Genomic DNA, 24,683 nt, shown 5'->3' on the forward strand with positions numbered 1-24,683 from the left:
CTTAGCTTAGTCCATGAACTGAGGGAGGGCAGCGTGAGCTTGTGTTCCTGCTGGCCAGCCAAGGGTATTGCAGAGAGAAAGGCAGGATCTTGCTTGAGGGGTGATAAGCTGCTGGCTGCCAAAATGGCCAGCACAATCCACATCTCTAACTTGAAGCTGGGGAGGGATGCAGATCGTCTTTGTTGTATTGAGCCCCCACCAAAAAACCTCAGCGTAACAGTATGGGTGATTCCTGCTTGGTCTGCAGCTTCAATATAGAAAGGGCGGCTTAGAAAGGGCGGCTATATCCTCTTGTCACCCTTATCATAGCATGGGGTGACAAAGTGAATCCCTAGTCAAGAGAGAGCCTAAGCTGTGTGTCTGGCGAGTTTCTTTGAAGAATTGCTCACTACATTAGTGAGTAGCCACTTTAAGGCAAGCTTTCTGTATATTGTTATAGCGCTTCTATATAACATCAGGGACTGGTTAGTGAATAGCTTTGGTCATGGACATATTTTCCTAATTTCCACAGGAATCGTAGCTATTGCTAATGTGACAGTGACGAATTCACTCTGGTATATTAACATTGTTTAGTGACTGGGCTAAATGGACCTTGATCTCGCAAGGCAGTTATCAGTGTGTTTTTTCACGGGTCTTTTATCACCATTGAAATAACTGTGCAAGGGGGAGGGGATCAGCTCATCCGGCACACATAAGAGGTCCTTGTAAGAAGAACATTGAGTTGAGTAGCCTTTCACCTTTGCTCCTTTTTAAAGTATTCAGACTGTAGCGGTGATAATGCTAACTGACTGTGTTGATTTCTTCCATCCAGAGAAGGGACAAGAGCATAGTTGAGTCATTAGCTTGGGAGTTTTTCTCAAACTAACCATGTTTAATCGGGGAACTCCTATTCTTTATTTAGCAAGAGAAAAAAACCACTATCTTTTCAAAATGGCAAAAGGAATTTCCACCTGCATGAAATAGAGGTTACAACAGTGACTTTAGTTGTAAGTTAAAACTAAACGCTAGTTAAAACTAAAACTAAACATCTTTTGTACGTCTCCATGCCAACTGATGCTATAGCCTCCCATGTATTCACAGAGCCTGGCAGGGGTGGTTCAATACATATTTCTGCCTACAATGGAGCAGTAAATGATGTCCTCAAGGTGCATAGTACCTCCAGTCAAGGTGCATAGTGCCCAACCAAGGCTGGTCAAGCTACTTTGGCATTTCAGGTAAAAAAAATCCCAGAAGCACCTCTCTCTCTCTGGCAGTAAAAATAGAACATCAATAGATTAAACAATGCCCTTTCATGACACCCAAAATCAGCAGCCTGAAGCAAGAATCTCATTCTACCTAATGGGAGGTCTGGCTGTGAGCCAGGCTAGGGTAGAGGGCTGCCTGACCAGGACCTGAGCCCTGAGATCAGTTGCTGGAGGTAGGATGAAGGATTGAGGGTGAGTCTAAAGTCCAACAGGCATAAAGTACTGATCTTACCAACTAGGAAATGGGCAGAAGCCAATGCACCTAGTATTTATACTCACACTAGCCATGTCAGAGCTTTTGTACTGCATGCTAGCCTCAGCAGCCGTTGTTATGTACCTGCATTGCCTTCTGAGCCTGAAGAGAGTTCTTAGGCCCGAATGTGTACACAGCTCTAAATAACTGGTCTGGCTACATCTGAGCTCCTGGTCATGAGGTTTCCTGCAGACGCAGTAGCCATAGAAATAACTATGGTAGATGGCATAAGCAGTACAGGAACAGGGGCAAGATGAGACATCCTGTAAACAGATGTGACCTGCCGCTGGATTTTAGGGTTTTTAAATGACAAGTGAAAGAAAAAAAATAAGGTACTTTATGGCTCATGCTGAAAAGAGGGTATTAGTTAAGTGTGTGGAATAGCTCAGTGGTGCACACACGCTGTGCCTGCACAAGGTCTCAACTTCAGACCCTGGCACCTGCAGTTAAAAGTATCAGCTGATCGGAAAGACCTCCTCTTGAAACCCTGGAGAGTTGCTGTCAGTCACAGTAGAGAATACTCAGCTAGGTGGACAAATAGACTGTCCTGATATAAGGCAGCTTCCAATATTATTACTTCCTGTCTGTTTGTGGTGTTTCATCAGAAGCAAACCCTCATGGTGGAGCCATAAAAATGAAAATTGCACAATGCCAGGACTCAGTTCTAAATCTGCCCTAGGAAAGAAGTATGTTTTTATTTGTTATTCAGAAAGATCAAAGAAAAAGAATATTCATAAAATAGTATTATATAAATTATCTGTACATGAGACAATACTGTACTTAATCTTAAATAATTTAATGTATTAGATACTAAACTGACCCTATTTATAACTGATAAGTATCAGTTGTGTAAATTGAGGTATATATGTTAAGATACTTTGTTTGCACTCTTGTCAGTCATTTAGAGTGAAAGAGTAAATGAAAATCTGCTATAAAAGCAAAGTTTCATGTTTCAAAACGTCTCCTAACAATTTACTGTATATGCATTTGTTTGTTCTTGCCCTTCGTTATTCCAATAAAATACAAAGAAGTTGTCTTCTATCTGCCTTCCTTCTCTTTTAAGTTTACAAGCTTAGACATATAACCCATTTCCTAAACTCTGGAGAGCCTGGAATTTATTGACAGCGTAGGGAATTTTTCCACTTTCCATTTTTGCTGATGTTATTGTTTCTTGGTTGTCTTTTGAAATTAGTCTTTTGCAGTATCCGGATACTGTTGCAAAAGGGTCTCTGTGGAGCGCTGACAAAGGATGTTCTTTATTTCTGTTAGTGCAGGCTCCCAAAATATTTTAATTATTGCGCATTCCCAATCATGTGAAAGTTTTACATTTTCAACACCGGTTGCTTATTGCTGGGTGTTTTTTGCTCATGCTAGTTGGGTCAAGTTCCAGCGAATCATGATCTTATAGGAATTTCCCTTGAGATTCATGCAGAACTGTTAATTTGTAAAAGGAATGGTTTCATTTCAGCCAAATGTACCCCACAGATAAGAAAAAAAGATTGGCCCCTGTGGTTGTGGAGGCATAATGCACTGCTTATGATGCAGTACGGTATGTTGCAATTTGAGAAAGGTAAAACATGTTTTTCTGGAACAAGTCCATTTGATCTTGTCCCCTTCACAGCATTGCTGACCACAGTCTGTTTTAATTGAACCTGAGTAGATGGCTGTAACTGTCTTTCTTTGCAGACAGGACCCAACAAAAAATGGTGACCCTTTGTCAAAGAGAGTTCCTGCTTGCCCATATGCATGGCTTGGGTTACTGGGGTCATGTGGCCAGAGCAGCACAGTATCTCAAGATCTGTCTGCTATTTTACTCACTCTCACACACCCAGTTTTTTGTTAGACTCAAAAGCGCTACAGGGAAGGGAGTGCCTCCATTGCTTCACATACAAGATCCTACATGCAGCACGTCTCATTTTGTAGGTATACATATCACAACTCAGTTACATTGACTTACAACCACACGCATCTCTACTCTTTATTTTATTTCTGAAAATACTTCTGTACTGCTTTTCATGTGGTTTACCAAAGCAGCATACAGGTTGATCAACAAAGTTAGGTTAAAACAAAACAGAATATACCAAATAAGTTGCACAAGCACAATAAATAGAGCCAGCAATTCCCAATCCACAAATTCCTAGGTGAACAAAAGTGTTTTTAATTGCCATCAGAAATATCTTACCGAGGTGCCTGCCTGAGAGAGCCCTTTTCCTTGTTGATGCCTGGTCAAGTAGAGCAGGCTGAGGCACTTCCAGGAGGGGTCCCTCTGAAGATTTGAGTGGCTTGGCAGGTTCAGGTGGGATAATGCATTGCCTTAGATAATGGGGTCTTAAGTTATTTTGAGATTTATAAGTCAATACCAGAACCGTAAACTTGGTTCACAAGCAAATTGGCAACCAGTGCAAACTGCCAATCAAAAAAGGGTAAAGGTAAAAAAGGCAAAGGACCCCTGGACTATGGGGTGCAGCGCTCATCTCGCTTTAGGCCGAGGGAGCCAGTGTTTCTCCACAGACAGCTTTCTGTGTCATGTGACCAGCATGACTAAACCGCTTCTGGGGCAACGGGACACCGTGATGAGTGCCAAAGCGCACGGAAACGCTGTTTATCTTCCCACCACAGCGGATACCTATTTATCTACTTGCACCGGTGTGCTTTTGAACTGCTAGCAGAGCAATGGGACAGAGCAATAGGAGCTCACCTCGTCATGCAGATTTGAACCCAAGGGTATAGTGTACTAACAGCCTTCTTGGCCCCAGCATTTGGCACCAGTTGCAGCTTTTGATCAAAGCCTAGGAGCTGCTGCCCCCTATAGAGCAGATTACAGTAGTCCAATATTTGTCCCGAAGGTGTATATTTTTAGGACCCTCTTATTTATATGGGTGCAAGTTTTTTTTTTAATGGTTTTTAATGTTGAAACCTGCCCTGGACTTTGGGGTGAAGGATGGGTGATAGATAGATAGATAGATAGATAGATAGATAGATAGATTTTCAACAGCACTTTTTGTGTGCTCATGAGTTGCATAAAACCACTATACCTGCACATCTGAAACATTTATAGGAAGTGATTTTTTCTCAAATGTCATTAAGAATATAAAAATGTACATCTAAACAACAATTAAAGCTGGGATAGCATCATCAAAGGCCCAGGAGGGCCTGAGTTGAACAGATAACTTGGTATTAGATGATGGCATATTTTCAGCACAAGGAAAGTGTGTGGTAAGAACTGGTCCCTCGTATACAGCACTTTATTGCCTTTATAACCCAACCAGTTAGAAACTCAGGTGTATATAAACTAGGTGCCAAAGAGCATCTTGAATCTAGGTTGTGGTTGCCCCAACAGAATATCTATTCACCAGGTGGTTGGATTAAATGACCCTTGTGATCCCTTCCAATGCTACAATTCCATCATTCTATGGTCTCAACTACATTGCTTGACTGTAGCTTGCTCTTACAACAATGTACTTGTCCCAGTATGCAAGAAGGAGAAACACACACAGTGGAAATGGAAATGGTATTAACTATGGAGTAAGGCAGAGGTTTTTAAACTGTGGTCGCTAACCTGGCACCCAGAAATCTCCATGTATTTGCAATTGGACCCACACCGGTAGCAAAAAGCACCTGGCTAATTTTGAACATGGAACCCAACTTTTCTCCAAAGTACTTAAGATCGTGCATGGCAATCCCGTGTTGGGTTAAGCTGATGGAAATAGTGGCTGACCTAAGGTCATCCATTGAGCTGGGAAATAGGATTGTCTTGAAAATGTCCATATTGGCTACCACAGATTTTGCATTTATTTAAACTGCTGTGGTTTAAATGTAATGTGTGAAAACATTTTAAACATTTTAAAGCTGCACTATTCCCCACTGAATACAGTGGGATTTACTTCCATGCAAACATGCATAACATTGGGCTACCAATCTCTTAAACTGTAGCAGCACTACTGATTTTGCTTTTGCATTCTAAATGTGTTTTTCTCACCCAGGCATTTGTCATAATGAATGCTCTCTTACTGAATTAAGTACAGTATTAAGTACAGCTGTGTACTTGGGAAGACAGCAGTGATTATGACTATTATTATTTTTTGTTCAGAAATGGAGGCAAAGAACCTACCTGAGCCATGTCTTGAAGTTTTATAATGGATTATGGAACTGTGTGCTGATGAGCCAGCAAGTGGAATGCCTGAGTGACTGAAGAAAATGGGTGCTAATGCTTCGAACTACCCTCATTCGTGTTCCCCAAGGGTAGGGGGAAATTCTCAGGCACAACAGACATTCATAGGTAAGTTTCTCCTGTCTTTAAGTTTTAATTTCCAGGGCATAGGTTTTCTTGTGATATCTGTAAAAAAGGAGAAAGAGAAAGAAAGAAAGAAAGAAAGAAAGAAAGAAAGAAAGAAAGAAAGACTAGCAAGTTATATAGATCTAAGATAGTAGGATACAGTGAACTTTGTGGGTTCACACAATTTCCATTTATTACATTTATGAGTCATTCTGTAACAATGTTCTCTGAGCAATGAGCAAATAAAAGGACTTAACAAAATCATAAATAGACTCAAGAAAACACTAAAAGCCAACAACCAGGGCAGTACAATGTAACTCTAAGCATATCCACTGACATAAAAGCAAAATAACAGTCTTATAAGGTTAAAACATGCATCCAACCAGCAGAGATTAAAATTCTTTTCGGCACTAAATTGAGGTTATTCAACCATCAAACATCAAAACCTCATCAAGGCTGTGCAAAGTATTAGGCACTGATTTTTTTTTTAATGTAGGGTTAGGGAGAGCATCCTATAATGGGGGGGGGGGCACAGTAGTGAAGATTCTCTGCTTGTACAGCCAATCTCTAAATAGGATTAAGAGGCATTTGACAAAGGGCATTCATTGATGATGTTAGGTATATATATACATGCAGGTTTAATAAGTAAAAAACATGACTTTGATTTGGCCCCAGAACTCAATCTGGAGGCAACCAAGGTGAAAAAGAACTGGTCTAATATGTTCATAATTGGTAACTACCATGGCAAAATGTGTTTTTATCTGTTTTGGATGTACTTTGTAATTATAACATTTGGAATACTTACCTTGAGTTAAATGCATTGTAGTACTTTTTCAGACTCCCTGGATGGCAAAATCAAAAAGTGTGCATACAAGGTGACAATGGTCTCAATGTCAAGAGAGCATGCCTAGCCTCTCCCAGACTCCCTCACTAGCTCCTCCCCTCAGGTGCAGCAGGAAAGTGTATGGAAGTTTTCACATCTCTTTTAAACCAGCTACACTTGTTGTGATGTCTGAAGCCTAACAAACCCATTGGCCTTCTTAAGTATGGTTAGCTGAAACACGCCAGCTTCAAGACATGGGTTATGCAGCTATCTTGTTCCAACTAACCATAGTTAAGACCAACCACAGTTTAGAATGTGGCCATAATGCTAAACTGTGGCTAATTGAAATCAGCAGTAAAAATTCCCAGTCTCCTTAAGGCTATGCCAAAGGAGAACATGGGATGCATGAGACAAAGGCTTATGCATGTAACAATAATCCAGTGCTTATTGTTATGTCAAAACTGGATCTGTGTTGTTGTTTTTTACCTCGTTCCTTGTTTCTTCTGGGAATCTAGTTTTCATCTTGCCCTTCTACCAGTTTCAACAGTGTGTTAATGGTGCTGCCTCGACCTGATTTTCAGTTTCTCCCACAAGCAACCTTCTGCCCCACATCCAAATATTTTGCTGTGAGTCTCCTGTCTAGGGGCAGGAAATTCCCCTTGCACTTGTGTCCTCACTTAGATGGCATTGGATACAACCACAGATTACAGATTTTTGATCCTGGAGATATATCATTTTATTGTTGTAGGTTCCACATGCATGTTACATCTAGACTCATAAGCAAGCAGCAGGGTGGGCTGGCACAATCCCAAGTCCCACTGTAAGTAAAGTATATGTGCATTAGTAATAGGAGTGAACAAGGGTCACTTTAGCTTTATTAGGCAATCAGCTACCCCTTAAAATACAATTTGCTCGGCTGTGGCATGTGGAAGTTGTTCTAAAGTTCAAAGTGTTATGCAAGTCAGTTTCTCATGGATAAAATTTTTCTCTCGGCTGCCACAAAATAAAAGGCCAGATCAGATAAGGAGAACGCACTTAACAAAAATGAGTTTCCACCCCCCAACACTGTGGGGCTGGAAACAGGTAGGAGACTGCAGATTTCAGAATTAAAAACTAGGCTTCCTGCAAGTTTGGTGTTTGAACTCCATGATTTTGTCAGGTTTTGCCTCTGGCACAAACTTGGAATAAGTACACTATTAAAATAACGTCTCATTGTTAGCCCATCAGACTTAATAGCAAGATTGTCCTTGCTCAAGGTAAATCTTGGGTATTAATTAACCCTAAGTCCTTTGGAGGCTTCCCTTGAAGCCTCAATTACTACTTGAATATTTCCAACTTGCAGCAAGCCTGGTTTTTGTTCACTTTTCTCTGGAGCATTTTTTGAAAGTCATGTTAGATCTTTTTTGTTTGAACTGCCTTTTAGGATCCATGGTAAAATGGCCCCAGGTGTGTGTAGCAGGGACAAGGCAGGGTTGGGCTTCTTTTTCAAGCTTTCCTTTAGAAAGCTACAGCCAACTTGTGGAATTGAACAGGGAAGAGTCTGAACGCAAATCCATATTAAGAGGGTACTGAAAGTAATTATAATGAACTTGCAGAGCATCTTTAAAATGGATTTCAGGACAGTCCCAAAAGTATAGTTCTGTGGAAATGTAAGAATTGTTGTTGAGTTGCTTAATTAAAATGGAACAAGCATATCTATGTAGGATTTTATACGTAAGCAAAGCAGATTTGTTTCATGCCTTCTGTGAAACAATGAAACTGTTGCAACATAATGTAATGTTGCCGAGATTCAGCACACCCTCCATCATAAAGTTTGCAGATTAGTGTAACCTAACAATCTAATCCTCTTTGTCACACAGCTGACCTATCCTCCTGGACCTCCCAGGTGGAAATGTTGATTTGTTATATGTTAATTTGTTACCTGGCAGGGCATCCTCTAAACATGTTCTGTCCTGGACTCATCCATTTAAATGGTAATAGCTGCTGCAGGACAAGCTTCAGGAGACTTGATTGCATATGATGTCATCCCTGACTTGCCTAGTCTTGATTGGCGTTTCACATGACCTCCCCCTAGCAATAATTATTGGTTCATTTTGTAGGGGTGGAGCAACAATTTTGTCATGTCAGCTACAGTTTGTTTTAAACAGAGTGTATCATGGGGGAGGGTGCTTTCTTTTTTGATCCCATGAGCCAGGCACCTTTTGGTTGCTCCATATTTGAAATAGTTTAGAAAAATTAACGTATTGGAACTTGCAAGCATATATCTCCTGCTCAGTAGTAGTATCCAATCCACCAGAGGAAGGATTTTGTCTAAGTGAGGGGGTTTTTATGTTGTTCCTATGTACTTCAATCTAATATAATCTATTTATTTTAAAGAGTTCTTACTGACTGGTTATCAGTATTAGATTTCACCTATGTTGTTAACACAGTCATCTTAAGACTGCTTGATTATGCACTTGGCTTCATGCCCAGATCAGCAAGAGAGCTCAGAAATTTGGTTAGATGAGACAGGGCCAGAGGCCTTGCTTCTCATGCCTTCTGTTTTTGTTTTGTGGCCTATCCAAGACACCATAAGGCGGTGGCAGCTAAGAAAAGTAGTATTTGCTAGTGGATTAAAACTCTGTGTTATACTTGGGCCAAGTATATGATACTTATGCAAAAGCACAAGAGAGTGAAAAGGAATATAGAAGTTGAATGAAACCTTTGCATGAGTGTCAGGGAACTGCCATCAGTACTGGAGGGGGAGAGCGAAAGCCAGAGGGATTCCAGAGAGTGTCCAGGGATCGGGAGGAGCAGCCCATCTTCTGAGGAAGAGAATCAGCGTAGCACCAGTGGAGAAGGGGGGCAGCTGGGGGAAGTGGCGAGGCGGTCTCATTACTCCTTGCCTGGGACCAGCGGGGAGAGTAGGGGTCCTCCGTTGCCCACGCCCTCCCTGCGCAGAAGGCTTCCGCGCAAAGAGGAGACTAGGCATCAAAGAACTTCTTTGCTGGAAGAAGTTTCAGAAACGCCCACTCACGGATTCTGCCAGCGATTGAGTCAGCCACGGGTGAGTGGCTGTCCGGACAGAAAAGGTTCACTTTGGCAACCCAGCCAGGTGTTGGCACCCAGCCGGGGAGATAGGCACCTGCTTACGCACGAGCAACCCCTAGAGCCATTACAATGAGGTACCTTTGCATGGCATCAATTTAATCAGATATAGATATCGTTACGTAAACAGGCATCAGTTTGCCTTGAGGTACAAACAGTTTAAGACAGAAGTGCTTTCTATGTCTGTCATGGGACTACAAACATTTCACATTGTTAGGTGCTACCTCCCTCGGCCAGTAAAGCGAGATGAGCGCCGCAACCCCAGAGTCGTCCACAACTGGACTTAACGGTCAGGGGTTCCTTTACCTTTACCATAACATTCTTAAGAATGAGCCTCAGATTTTTAGATGCTAGGCTTACCCAGATGATTATGTGCATAGAAGAAGGTTCTGAATTGGTCTGCAAGCTGATATTTTGACCTGATGGGGAGTCCAATTTGTCCCACAAAGTCATTTTCCTCAAACCACCTGCCCATCAGCTTACATCACCTGTGTCCTCATTTAAGCAAGAGGGCAGGCGAGAAGACAAAGGAGCCTGTACATGGCTTCTTTCTCTTCTCCCCACCAATGCTCTCTTAAAGGAGAAGCATGGAACTTCTACAAAGACCAGTTCTGCAAAGTGCCTTAAGGCTCCTGTGTGAGTCTTCGCAGGCTCAAGTGGAAATGTGGGAATTGTCTTAAAGGCCTTTGCAAACTTGCTGTTTGAAGCAGTCTCCCTCCTTTTAAGCATTGCTTGAGTGATGTTAAAAGGAGGGGGGGGCACTGCTTCCAAGAGCAAGTTTGCAAAGGGCTTTCCGACAGCCCTACCCACACTTCTGTTTCAGGCTCCAGAGGCTCACATGGGACTGCAGGAGCTGTCTTCAATCCCTTTGCAATCAACAAAACAGCTTTGCAGCAGTTGCAGGTTCCCACGAGCCAGACAACCAGGGTGCATGGAAATCCCATGCAAGGGATATTGAGAGGTGGGCACCGGTGCCCACCTGGCAGTTATGTACCACTGTACAGTGGTTCCTCGGGTTACATACACTTCAGGTTACATACGCTTCAGGTTACAGATTCCGCTAACCCAGAAATAGTGCTTCAGGTTAAGAACTTTGCTTCAGGATAAGAACAGAAATCATGCTCCGGCGGCGCAGCTGCAGGAGGAGGCCCCATTAGCTAAAGTGGTGCTTCAGGTTAAGAACAGTTTCAGGTTAAGAACAGACCTCCGGAATGAATTAAGTACTTAACCCGAGGTACCACTGTTATGGCATGTGATTGCCTGCTTGCCTGTCAAATTTGCCCTGCGAGGCCAATCCCAATAATGATCTGTCCTGTGGAGCCACTTATCTCTGTGATAAATGATGCAAGCAGGATGCAGTTAGCTTTAAAATAAAAAAAAATGTATCCTTTGTAAGATATCTCACTGTACTGGCTTTCCAGAAGACCGTATATGACTAGCAAACATGGATAGTCCTCAGAAACAGGATAATGAACAGACATAAAATAGATAAAAATAGTGAAACCACAGGAAAGCAAGTGGGATTTTTCCACTTAGTCACATATTCCAGATAAATGATTATAGTTTCAGGCCAGTTCTCCTTTTTGTAGCTGATGTGAAAAGGAGGGAACTCAATCTTCTTGTTGTCTAAGGCATTGGTCTTTAACCAATAGGTTGGTACCCCTCTGACTGAAGACAGGACAACATTGCCAATGCTATTTTCTTTTTAAGAGAAGCAGAAAGGGGGAGGAGGATCTGATGAGAGTGAAATGGGAACATTCAGTGGTTTAAAAAGTGTCTCTGTACTGCAGGTTAGGGTAAAAAATTCTTTCCTGTAGCACCTTAAAGACCAACTAAGTTAGTTCTTGGTATAAGCTTTCGTGTGCATGCACACTTCTTCAGATCTGAAGAAGTGTGCATGCACACGAAAGCTTATACCAAGAACTAACTTAGTTGGTCTTTAAGGTGCTACAGGAAAGAATTTTTTACTTCGACTATGGCAGACCAACACGGCTACCCATCTGTAACTGCAGGTTAGGGCTAAGTGTTGGTCCTAGGTCTGACAAGTTGATGACTGCCAATGTAAAATTATTCCTGTGCGTGTTACTGCTTTTGAGTCCATGGTTGTTGACTTGGTTGGTCCACTTTTTTTGCTCTACTTTGTGCTTTTATAGAAGGTTTTTGTTTTTATTATTGTGTTTTGGCAATTTGTTACTGTAAGTCACTTAATAATGTAGATCACTTAGTATAATTGTATAATTGCTAGCATTATTATTATTATTATTATTATTACTATTTGTTGTTGTTTATTTCATTTCTGTACCACTTTATATAACATAAATTCATAGCAACACAATCAACAGGAAACTAAAATATTGGCTTAAAGATTTCAGACTAAAGCATTACAAAGGAGGTCAGCTACAGAATGCACATTTAATGCTGCAAAGTTAACAAAAAATTAACATTTCAAAAGAAAACATTACTTAAGGAAGTTAAATATAAAATGCACCTTTTAAAAGAGCACAATTAGCAGGAGAATAAAATATTATCTTAAGCACAGAAGATGCTTGCTGCACACATTTAACTACCATGTGTTCCAGGGTTTTCCGTATTAGATCCACACACCGTTCTCCTTTTTGTTTCAGGAACATCCTCCTATTCTCATCAAGGCTATGGCTGTGAATCCAAACTGTATAGCCTTGACCATGGCCATGAGAAACCTCAAGACAAGAAAAAGAAAAGCTCTGGGCTTGCCACCCTCAAAAAGAAGTTTATTAAGCGCCGAAAGTCTAGCCGGTCTGCCGACCATGCCAAGCAGATGCGTGAGCTACTCTCAGGCTGGGATGTCAGAGATGTCAATGCGTTAGTGGAAGAGTATGAAGGAACATTAGCCTTAAAAGAGCTTTCTCTACAAGCTAGTTTGGCAAGACCAGAAGCCAGAACGTTGCAGAAAGACATGGCTGAACTGTATGAGTTCAAATACTGTACGGATGTAGATCTAATATTTCAAGAGACTTGCTTCCCTGTGCATCGTGCAATTTTGGCTGCAAGGTGCCCATTTTTTAAGACCCTACTTTCTTCTTCACCGGAGTACGGTGCAGAGATTATAATGGATATCAGCACAGCTGGCATAGACCTGCCCATGTTTTCTGCATTGTTACACTACTTGTACACAGGAGAATTTGGAATGGAGGACTCGAGATTTCAAAACGTTGACATCCTTATGCAGCTCAGTGAAGAATTTGGAACACCAAATTCTTTAGATGTTGATATGCGAGGGCTGTTGGACTACATGTGTTACTATGATGTGGTTCTCAGCTTTTCATCTGACTCTGAACTAGTTGAAGCTTATGGTGGAAGTCAGAGCTGCTTAGATGAGGAGCTCAGAGCGCACAAAGCTATAATTTCATCACGGTCCCCGTTTTTTCGACATCTACTACAGCGGAGAATACGGACCGGTGAAGAAATCACAGATCGAACGCTAAGGACTCCAACAAGGATTATACTGGATGAATCTATCATACCAAAAAAATATGTGAGAGTGATTTTAAACTGTATGTACACAGATTTGGTGGACCTATCTATTTTGCACAGCAGTCCCTCAGTGGGGAGTTTAAGCGAAGTTCAGGCTCTTGTAGCAGGAAAGCCAAACATGACAAGGGCTGAAGAAGCTATGGAACTTTACCACATTGCTCTCTTCCTGGAGTTCAATATGCTTGCGCAAGGTATGTAGTAATTTTATACCTTTCAGAACCTGTTGCCCTACTTGAATCTGAATGCAAATTTTAAGTTCCTCTCTTGTTGAGAGAGTTTTCTTGGCTGTAGTTTCCGCATATTGAAGACTGTGCTTATAGCCATCTCACGCTAGCTAGGCAAAAATGTCTAAGGTTAGACTTCTGTGAGTGAAGCTGTCAAAATTGGAATTATCAACTGATTAAAAGAATCTTAGTTAAAGCTTGTATAATTAATTAACTAAGTTCATTCTTACTTGGAAGCAATTTGCTCTGTCTTTAATGGGATTTGCTCCCAGATAAATGTACATAGGATAGCAGCCTTAATATGTATAAAGTTGAAGATAAACAATACTTCTATCAAAAAAGGATAATTTATTTGCATTTAGATCATGCATGCATGTGTCACAGCAGGCACCAACTTAAGAGCTATTTGTATATGTGTGTAAGACAGAGGGGTACTGTCTCTTACAAGACGGCACCAGGTTTTTAAAGTAATTTCACAAATATGTTTTAATGGTGCCTGCTTCCTGACTGGAGCTCTTCAACTGATAAAAAGACTAATCAACTAAACAATTCCTAATGTGTACATGACAGCCTCCGATGGAAGATGGGAAGCAACCTTGTACCAAATCAGCCTATTGGTCCATTTAACTCTATATTTTCTGCACTAACTGGCAGCAGCTCTGCAGGGTTTCAGGGAAGAGTTTTCCCAGCTCTATCTAGAGCAGGGGTCAGCAACCTAAGGTCCATGGGCCACAAGCGGCCCACAGGGGTCATTTAACCGGCCCACGAGCCACCCCAAACCGAGCTGCCCACTCAACAAGTCTCGGCGCACTGCGCTAAACCGACGCACCATGGGGACTCACTTCCACAGTGCCAGAAATCACGTCTGCACATGTGCAGATGCCGGAAATCGTGCGCACGCTCACATGGCCCACAGAGGGATCTCTGCTGGAGTGAACCAGCCCAGGCGAGGTAAACCTTGCCAACCCCTGATCTAGAGACACCAGGGATTAAACATGGGAAGTTCTACATGCTTAGCATGTGATTTAGCAGCTCTTTAGAGGCACACTATGTCCAAAACAAACCCTAAATATGTGTGCTTGGGAGTAAGCTGCACTGAACACAGTGGATTTGCTTCCAAGTAAATGTGCATTGGATTGCACTCTAAAAAAAAAACCTACTTGTGCAAGGGCTTGCACATACCATGCTCTGTCAGTGTGGAAACAGCACTTCCTTTGATGGTTTTTGACATGTTCTTTCTAAATTACTTTATTTCGAACAAGAATTAGGAGTCTGGAAACTCTTCTCCCCCCTCTTTTTACATGGGCCCAAGAAGTAGTGTTGGGTAAGATCAGGACTGACTTGTTTTTATTTCAAAAACATGAGCCCTTCACAGAAATCCTTGCGTGTTTTTGAATATTATCTACCAACTTGTCTGGAGATTCTCAGGAATGCAGATTCAATGTCAGTTATGATTCCCTTTCAAATTATTCACATTTAGAACATCAGAAAACTTTTTAAGCTTGTGAGGGATTTCCCTGTTGAAAGTATACTGTTTAAAGAAATTTTATAAGCCAATGGGGGAAAAATGAAGGTAATATTTGCTTTACAGCACTTGTGAATTGCAGTGTTAATTGCTGTTCCAGGGTTCTTGGACTTAATCATGCTACAACAGGTTCCCCATCAGGTTGGACAATGTTTTTGGAAGTGGATCTGATGCTATAGCACAAGAGTGATGTAGGAGGGGAATCTTCATTTTAGTTGCAGAGATTACAATGTTCATGCATGACTGTAGGGTTCTCTGTATAGAATGTTTGGATAGTACTCTTGTTAGACACACAACTCAGATTAGGAATTATGCCATACTCCAAGTATGTGCTTGTTATAGTTGACCAGTGCTCAGGAATTCAACCCAAAATATGTGAGCAGCAACTCAAATCCTACTTGAAAGAGGGTGTTCTGTGGTGAGGGTGGATTGAGCAGTGGTGGTGGTGGTGAAAAGCACTTTGTACAGTAGTACCTTGTGTTACAGATGCTTCAGGTTACATACGCTTCAGGTTACAGACTCTGCTAACCCGGAAGTAGTCTCTTGGGTTAAGAACTTTGCTTCAGGATAAGAACAGAAATCGTGCGGCGGCAGTGGGAGGCCCCATTAGCTAAAGTGGTCCTTCAGGTTAAGAACAGTTTCAAGTTAAGAACAGACCTCCAGAACGAATTAAGTTCTTAACCAGAGGTACCACTGTAATGATCTATAAATTCTTAGTGTATGTATTAATGCAAAATATCAAACGCCTTGGGCAACTCGCTTGAACATCATCATCATAATTCTTGTTTTTTAGTGGAAGCCAGGTCCACAAAGGCTTATGTAATGATAATTGTTAGTCTTTAAGGTGAAAGTATTGTTTGCTTCGGATACAACAGACCAACCCTTTGGAAATTTTACAGTAGGGAAGCATTTAGGCAAATATGGAACTTGTTCCAGTGCTTTGGGAAAGGCTAATGGGAATAAAAATTATGTTTGAAATACGCAAGGGAGTTCTGTTTTTAATTTAAACATCTGCCACCCCCACCCCAATTTCATCATTTTGAGCACGTTCGTGACTATCTACAGGGGGTGGAGCTTGTTTTGTTTTTAGCCTCCAGTTGGATGAGAAAAATAATTTATGCAATAGAACAGGGCTATGGTACTCTTTTAAAAAAATGCTTTTTTTGTGTGAAATGCAGCTTTCTATACAAATCTCATTAAGACAAAGCCCCTTGGCAAACAGGTGTATGTGGCTGTACTGGGAAAACATGTGATCAGCCACAGTCCTGTTTTGGGGGGTTCGTACAAGGAATCTCCAGAGCCATACACTGTAATGTTGATGGCATTCTGCCAATTGACTATTTCTTTTCTGAGGGATTGATGTCTATTAGCGGAAACACCAAAGGCAGAGGGAAATTTTAGTTGCTATGGGAATAATACCTGAAATGCCCCTATGTTCAAGTCATTAATTTGTCATCTATAACATCTGCATACTTTTCACCTCTCAATTTTATTTCAAATATCATTCCGCAATGTAATTCATGGAAACTCTTAAATGATTTCTTTCTTTTCTTTTCTTTTTCTGCACTTAAAATCAACCTTAGCTTTAAAAATAAAAATCACAACATAACCCCCTCCAAAGAGACGCTGAACGATGTGGTACTTTATTATAGACAAAGTCAACATAAGATATTAAAATGCTGTTTTTTCACATCTGTGCCACAGATTCTTTGATCTGGTTATACCAGTACAGGACTGAACCCCATCCACCATTTTTGGGAACTCTTCCTCCACTACCACTCACTGTGTTTCTGCCTCTTTTCTGAGAAATTTTCAGGGGGTTGGCATGGCGCACACTACTCAGTGGCCAAAAAGTGTGTATGTGTTCTTCCTTTAACTACAAAACATCACCATGTGATCCTTGTGCAGCTCTTCCCCCACCCCCCAACTAAACTCTTTGAGTTCCAGTGGCATTCTTTGGAGCACAGCAGAGATCTTACTGAATATGCAGAAAATTTGGACACAGTACTTCAGGACTTTGGGGAATGTTTTGGGGAATGTTTTTCAGCAAGGATGAACAACCAGTGAGTCTACAAAGAGCCACACACAGATTGGGATTTTTGCAGAACACACATTTACCTTGACCACCTATTAATACTTTGTTTAGCCATGTCCTCCTTTTCCACAGCAAACTGTGCCCAAAATGACTCACAATAAAACATTTAACACTATCAAAATGCCTACCATAGTAGAGTCGAGGAACAATAAGACAAAACCAACTGTCGATAAATGTTGGGGGGAAATCAATATTACATTGAAATAATCTAGACTTACCACATAACAAATACTAAATCAAAATTATTACACAAGTGAATAATGTTAACCTGGTCCTGATGCACTCCAAGGGGCCACAGTCAGCTGGCTTACATACTGTTCAGAGTAGGCAGGGTCTCCAAACCAAGTGACTCGCCAGCAAGGTTTCCTTGAAAGCTTTTATGATTTGGATTGTTCTGTACAGAACTAGAAGAAGCAGCCTGCTAGGTATCCTGGTACCAAGCTGTTTAGTGCTTCAAATGTCAGTAGCCACAATTTTGAACCTGGCTTAGTAGCTCATGGGCAGTCAACATTGATCTTTCAGCCCTGTGTACAAATGTGTACAAATCTGGCTGCTCAATTGAGCATTTTGTACTAGCTACAGATTTCCAAATTATGGCTTATAATGGCACACTCCCTCTCTTTTCTCCTTTGCTTCCCTGGGATGAATTATTTCCTCTCTTCCCTGGTTTACCTTAGATTTGATACCAACAATGATTAACTAATGTTTCCATGTTAACCAGATTTTGAAATCAAGGTTTGTCAAATGATGCTTAAGGGTGAACCCTGATAACATGGAAAGAATGATTGTTCTGGTTCAGGTATTTGCCCTGCATCTTCCACAGTGAAGACAAAAATTATTCAACTTCTCTGATTCTCTAACCTCTTTTAAAGCACACCTTTAACTTCATTGTGCCTAATTTTATGTTCCTTTTTGTTCTCCTCATTTGGGCAGGACTTCATTTTTTTTTTAAGGATGTCTTCTTTCCTCTAATAACTTCCTTGACTCTACTCATTAACCATGCTGGCATCCTCGTGTGCTTGGTAGTATCTTTCCTGATCGTTGGTCTGAGTCAAGCTGTGGTGGTGGTGGTTGGTAGCTCTGAACTGATATACTGCTAAACCATAATTAGTGCAACCAAGGGAAGAATTGAGGATGCAGGTGGCACTGTGGTCTAAACCACTGAGCCTCTTGGGCTTGCCGATCAGAAAGTCGGTGGTTTGAATCCCCGCAATGGGGTGAGCTCCCGTTGCTCGGTCCCAGCTCCTGCAAACCCAGCAGTTCGAAAGCACGCCAAAAAAAGTGCAAGTAGATAAATAGGTACCGCTCTGGCGGGAAGGTAAATGGCGTTTCCATACGCTGCTCTGGTTTCAGTGTTCCGTTATGCTGGAAGCGGCTTAGTCATGCTGGCTACATGACCCAGAAAAACTTGTCTGCGGACAAAAGCCGGCTTCCTCGGCCTGTAAAGCGAGATGAGCGCCACATACCCAAAGTTGTCCACAACTGGACTTAACTGTCAGGGGTCCTTTACCTTTAAGGAAAGAGTGGAGATTTCTGCTGGGGAAGTTCATTCCCTGTCTCAGTTATGCTGAAAAGTGCTAAACTTGCACCAAGCCTCTGTGAAAAATATGAAGGTGCTGAACATGCTTTTGAAATCAGTAAATGAACTCTTCATGTCATTTCCCCCAGCCATAGAAGAGCTGGGTGCTTTAAAACAGCCTCATTCACTAAATTTCCATATGGAGGCATTGTGTTTCCTTGAAGAAGATTGGATTCTTAAAAAAAAAAAAAAAAAAAGAACGATTGGCTATGCAGATTATGCAAAAGAGCTGACATAATTTCCTTGACGTATTGAGGACATTTTGGGAAACTTGAGAGCAGTAAGAGGCTTTTAAATCAACAGACACTGGTTGTTGCTACTTAAAATGCGGTGCAAGAAGAACAGTGCAGTGGCAGCCTCAAAACTCCAGATGTCAATATCAAATTAGACTAGGGTGGGAAATCAATAAATAATTAGATTTGGGTGAGGAAGCCCTGGCGTTTGCTGGCTATAGCTCCTGAACACTTCATGGATACGTGCAGATTGGTGCTGCTGATAATTCATCAAGGTGGACACATTAATTCATGAGATAGCTTCTGTTTTATGTTCCACTCTGGGGATGGGCTTTGCAAAACCTAGTGCCTCATTAGAAGTTGCAGCAGTTGGCTGGAGAGAAGTGTTGGGCTCTCCTCCTTTGTGACTGTCGTCATGCCTCTCGTTAGTGGAGCTGTTATACATGGGTGGGGAACCTTTAGCCTGTGGGCCTAATTAGACCCAGGCAGACATTGAAGATTGGTTCAACAGTCTGTTTAGGGGAAACCATGGTTGCCTTTCCCACGCCTAATGTCAAGCTGTGACTTGAAACTTAAAACCACAACTAAAGTGGATCGAGTACCTTCTAAGTACACTCCCTTTGAATCCAAAAGTTAGTTCTTTCTGAACTTGGCAACAGAAAATAGTGCCAATTTTTTAAAAATGCCAGCTTCTTGATGCAAAGGAAGCATTGGCAGCACTCCCAAGTTTTCCTTCAAATCATTGGCTTGAATTTGATGGCAGGAAGGACTCTCTGGGAGAAGTGGCAGGAGGAGGTGTTGACATGGCGAGAACAGCAGCAGTATTGATTTTTTTGGAGGGGAGGTGAAACTAAGAAGGGGCTGCTGGGAGGCATAAAGCAGCAACAGTTGTGGCTTTTTGCCACCTAGAGATTTTTGCCCACAACTCTTGGACTTTTGGGGTCTTGGACTTTTGGGGTCTTGGACCACCATCTTGATTGAAGCAAAATGTACTGAAAACCAAAACTATGTTTGTTAAGAACAGCAGGTATAAATGATGACTTGCTGTGTGTTTGAAGGATCAGAAAACACAACTAGAGGTTTAACATCTTGCACCATGCTGAGGGCAAGATAAGGTCTATTACTCTTTAAAGGGGTGGGGTCATGACTCAAGCTAAGAGCCCTGGGTTCATTCCCTGTCATCTCCTGTTGAGGTTCTTCACAGTTTTTAACATATTATGGGCTGCAAGGGAAGTTTTCGTTGTTGGCAGTCCAGGATTTTGATTGAAGTATAAAATAATATAACGCCACTACAACAAATCTATTAACTCAGGTTGCGTTAGAGCATTAAATTAGAATTGTGATACCTGTATCTTATATACATTCAGTTATAACCTGCCCTGTGCTTTGATATCTTTTGGGGGGAAATCAAGTTACAGTGGTACCTCGGGTTACAGACACTTCAGGTTACAGACGCTTCAGGTTACAGACTCCGCTAATCCAGAAATAGTACCTCAGGTTAAGAACTTTGCTTCAGGATGAGAACAGAAATCGTGCTCCGGCGGTGCGGCAGCAGCAGGAGGCCCCATTAGCTAAAGTGGTGTCTCAGGTTAAGAACAGTTTCAGGTTAAGAACAGACCTCCAGAACAAATTAAGTTCTTAACCTGAGGTACCACTGTAATTTCTCTCTTGAGTGGGGAGGAAAAATTTAGGTGACAGGTTTGAAAGAGGTCTCTGCCTGAGACCCTGAAAAGCTTCCATCAGTCCTAGTTCTGGCATTAGGATTAAGGCACCAATGGTCCCTAGAATTTTTATTTGTATGTCTTATGTGTTTTAATAAATGAATCCTGTAATCAGAATAACTATGCTATTTGATCCCTTTGTAAATTATCCTGTATTCTAATTTGAAAATCAGCAATTTGAATAAAAGTGTCAAATGGCATGTATCTTGATTATACTAATCAACTGATTAAGTGAGCATCCATCATTCTCTTAATTGTGTGGAAACATACCCCTTTTTCTATGCTAGAGGCCATTTCGACAGCAGCTGAACGCAGAGCCAACCATTATGAAGCTTTTAGTGACGTTATTTCTTCCAATAGAAATATCGTCGTTATAATGCCATTTGAGAAAGTGGGAATCCAAACACTGAATTTGGAGACTTTATTAAACTGGTTTACTTGGATCATGTTGAGGTCATCTTTAGAGCTGCAAATGTAACATCTGTACGACGGCAAAGTTTACAATTGATATTCAGCCCACTTTTGCCTCTTGCCCTGCTCATCACTAGCATGTGGGCCCCAGAAGGCTGCTCAGGAGGGAACGTGGCCCTTGGGCTGAAAAAGGTTTCCTCATCCCTACCTTATATAGAGTCAGGTCATAGGTCAATAGTGTGGAGCCTGTAGCCTTTAGATGATGGTTGGTCAACTCATGTTGGTCCCAGTCAGCATGCCCCATAGTAAGGGATGTTGGGTGTTGTAGCCTAGCAACTTCTGGAGGGCCACAGTTTCACCACCCCTGCCATAGGTCTGTGTAGTCCAGCATTGTCTATGCTGACTTGCAGCAGTTTTGCTATGTCACTGGTATTGGTCTTTCCCATCTCTTTTTACCGACAATTTAACTGAAAGGGCTGGGCGTTAAGTGTGAGACCTTCCGCATGTAAGATATATGTTCTGCATCTGACATGTGGCCTTCCCTTTTCTTATTTGATCATCCATAAAGCAATCAATGTTGTGTTTTCACAGTCTTTTTCCCCGGCTTTCCTCAGTTAGAGCAGTTAGCTAAACCAAGTGTTCTAAACAAGTTTATTCAGAAGTAAATCCTTCAACGTTCAATGGAACGTCCTCCCAAATAACTGAACAAGCTGGAACAAGGTCCTCAAGCTGACTCATTGTAACCCTACCAGGAAATTCCCAAATGCTGCCTACTCTTGTGGCCAATGAAACGTTATGGGGGAGACCAGGAGTTTGTTATCACACAGTGTCTTGAAAGATAGCCATGTTGAAATAAGGTGTTCTTTCCTGCACAGTTTCTCGTGTACCCTGAGAGAAAAGATCACATGGATATCTGTTTCTGAAATCCTGAGGGGAAAGGAGTCACTTCCAACATAATTCAAAGAAACTAGCAATGTTTGTACCTGGCAGTTATGCAGCCGAAAACAAATGACCTAACCTACAGCCTGTCCGATAAGAAAAAGGAAACTGCTGTTTGGCTTCTTAGGAAGGCATTTTATTCCTTCACTTTGCTTTTGTATTTTTTTTCTGCTGCAGTAAATATTAGATTAATTCTCTGCTTCATGCCTAAATCTATGGTAGGAAATGCTGCTTTGAAACAAAGGCTATGAGGCCAAAAGAAAAAGTAGAGCATAAACAATTTGCAAATACAGTACAAGCTTGTGTCTTAAAGTTGCCATAAAGAGGGAACTGGAAACGAAGTGGAAGAAAATATGACAGTAAAAATGCAAAGATTCTTGGTTTAAATATTGTGTCGCTTTCTTCCTTAGAGAGCTGAAATTGGAACTGTTATGGAAACTGTGGTAGCAAACAAACTTGAAAGACTTGAAACATGACCTCAGTCTTGGAAGATCAGATAAACACTGCTGAAATATTATGGGATATTTCTCTAGCTCTGCTGCTGAACCTCTTTCCTGTTCCCACTCCTAGACACACTGTCAAACTCCTGCCTTCCTCTCCCTCCCCAGCCATTCCATCATCCAGTTGTCAAAACAGTTGTTGGATGGCTACCGTTGAAGGGCAGATACTGTATTTGTTCAAATCGACATTAAACATGTTTGAGGTGTGCATATATTATATACCCTTGTGCAAATTAATTGAAACAAACAATGTAGTTTATTGTACAAAACTCACATATACATGTACAAAACTCACATATACGTACATTAGTAATGGATATGACCTCCGCTATTTTTAAGCAGCATTTGAACATTGTTTGGCATGGAGTCTACAGTTGAACCTCGTGTTACGTACTGTCCTCTTTGCAAACGCGGCAGGTTACAAGCTCGGCTAACCCAGAAGTAGATGCTCCCGGTTGTGAACTTTGTCCCGGGATGCGAGCGGAAGTCGCACACCGGCCGCAGCGGGAGATGCCATTAGCGGAAGCGCGCCTTGAGTTATGAACGGTTTCAGCTTAAGAACGGACCTCCGGAACGAATTAAGTTCGTAACCGGAGGTACCACTGTACTAGTTTCGAACAGTCACTGTTGATTTTCAGATACCTGTACCACACTTGAATCGGCGCCTGAATGAGTTTCTCCATAGTTATACAGTCTACAGCACGGAGGCGACTTTTGCATATAACCACAAATTCTCAATGGGATTTGCGTCTGGGGAATTCCCTGGCGAATCAAGTACCTGCATTTGCTGCTCTGTCATGAATTTCTTCACCACTTTCGATGTGTGACAGGGGATAGGTCCTGCTGCAATATCCCAGTACCATCAGGATACCTATTTTACAGCTCTGGAATAACTCTCTTTCATAGAACATGTGTATCATTCATTCTATTGGCTGCAGGCTTCCGACACCATTATGATCCAACTGACTTTTCATGTTTGTTTTGAGTACAGGATTATGAGTAAAATAGAAAACATCGTTTTTTCAATTAATTTGCACAAGGGTGTATATTATCGCAGATTGCTAGCTGTACATCCTATTTTGCTGTCTGGGTCCCTACAATAAGAAAATATCCATTAAGCCATGTTAGGTTCCATTTTGCATAGTTAGACTGTTGCTTTCAGTACAGTAATGTATACTTGTTGCTGACTTCCTGTAGAAACCCAGTTTTCTCAAGGCAGGGTTTCTGTTTGGGGTATTTCCCCAGCACTCAAACTAGTACTGTATTTTTCGCCCTATAGGACGCACTTTTCCCCCTCCAAAAATGAAGGGGAAATGTGTGTTCATCCTATGGGGCGAATGCAGGCTTTCGCTGAAGCCTGGAGAGCTAGAGGGGTCGGTGCGCACCGACCCCTCTCGCTCTCCAGGCTTCAGGAAGCTCTTCGCAAGCCTTGGGAGCCCACGGGAGTTTCCTTCGGGCTCCCTAGGCTTGCGGATAGCAGTCTGCATCTCGAAGCCTGGGGCACGCTGCACAGCGCGCCCCGGGCTTCGGTTCCCCGACCTGGTTTGGAGGCTGGCGGTGGGGAGAAGCGCGCTTCTCCCTGCCGCCAGCCCCACAAACTCGGGGGACAGCGGGGAGGCAGAGCTCCACCACCCCGCTGTTCCCTGACCTGGTTTGGGCTTCAGGCAGATATCCGCAAGGCGTGGGAGCCCGGCGGGAAGTCGCGCCTGTCTCCCAAGGCTTGCGGAGAGCTGCCTGTTCTGGGGGCTGGGGTCGGGGGAAGCTTGGGCTTCCCTTGCCCCAGCCCCGCGCCTGGGGGGGAAATAATTTCTTTTTCTTTATTTCCCCCCCCCCCCAAAAAAAACTAGGTGCGTCCTATGGGCCGGTGCACCCTATGGGGCAAAAAATAAGGTACTTTGGAGTGCTAAGAAAACATGATTCCATTCTCTCCTCTAGCTGCTGCTACAGCATTATCATATGGGGGGAAATGTGCTTTAATAACATGTTAATCATAGTGAACAATCTCTTTCACTCCAGAGCAAGACTGTCCCCTCTTCTCCCTCCACTGGTCCTACATCCCCATCTGGGTGGAATTTTGCATTTTAAAGCAAATAGTCTGGATTTTTATTTATTTTTTAAAATTGTGTGTGTGCAGCTTTGGTTCAGGCTCGGGATCTGGTGGGGGCTACCTGGGCTCTGGCTCAAACAGCGATGGAGGGACTATTGGGCGATTGCCCTAAAAAAACCTCAACTTTTTGTGTCCGGATTTTCACCTTTTGAA

The 24,683-nt window shown here is 42.1% G+C and overlaps 1 protein-coding gene across 2 annotated transcripts in view; it reads left to right on the forward strand.

The window, feature by feature from the left end:
• The window catches only part of BTBD7 (BTB domain containing 7), an 80,449-nt gene that overhangs the window by 20,859 nt on the left and 34,907 nt on the right, over positions 1–24,683 (forward strand). For both annotated transcript variants that reach the window (XR_013988480.1, XM_081013160.1), the window contains exons 2-3: positions 5,588–5,776; positions 12,308–13,387. Coding sequence is in view for 1 of the 2 variants with exons in the window: in XM_081013160.1 (XP_080869286.1) it covers positions 5,695–5,776; positions 12,308–13,387 (1,162 nt within the window). In the remaining variant the exon portion in view is untranslated. The remainder of the gene's footprint in view (positions 1–5,587; positions 5,777–12,307; positions 13,388–24,683) is intronic.

This window comes from Podarcis pityusensis (genome assembly GCF_964106645.2).
Source record: "Podarcis pityusensis genome assembly, chromosome: 1".
NCBI lineage: Eukaryota > Metazoa > Chordata > Lepidosauria > Squamata > Lacertidae > Podarcis > Podarcis pityusensis.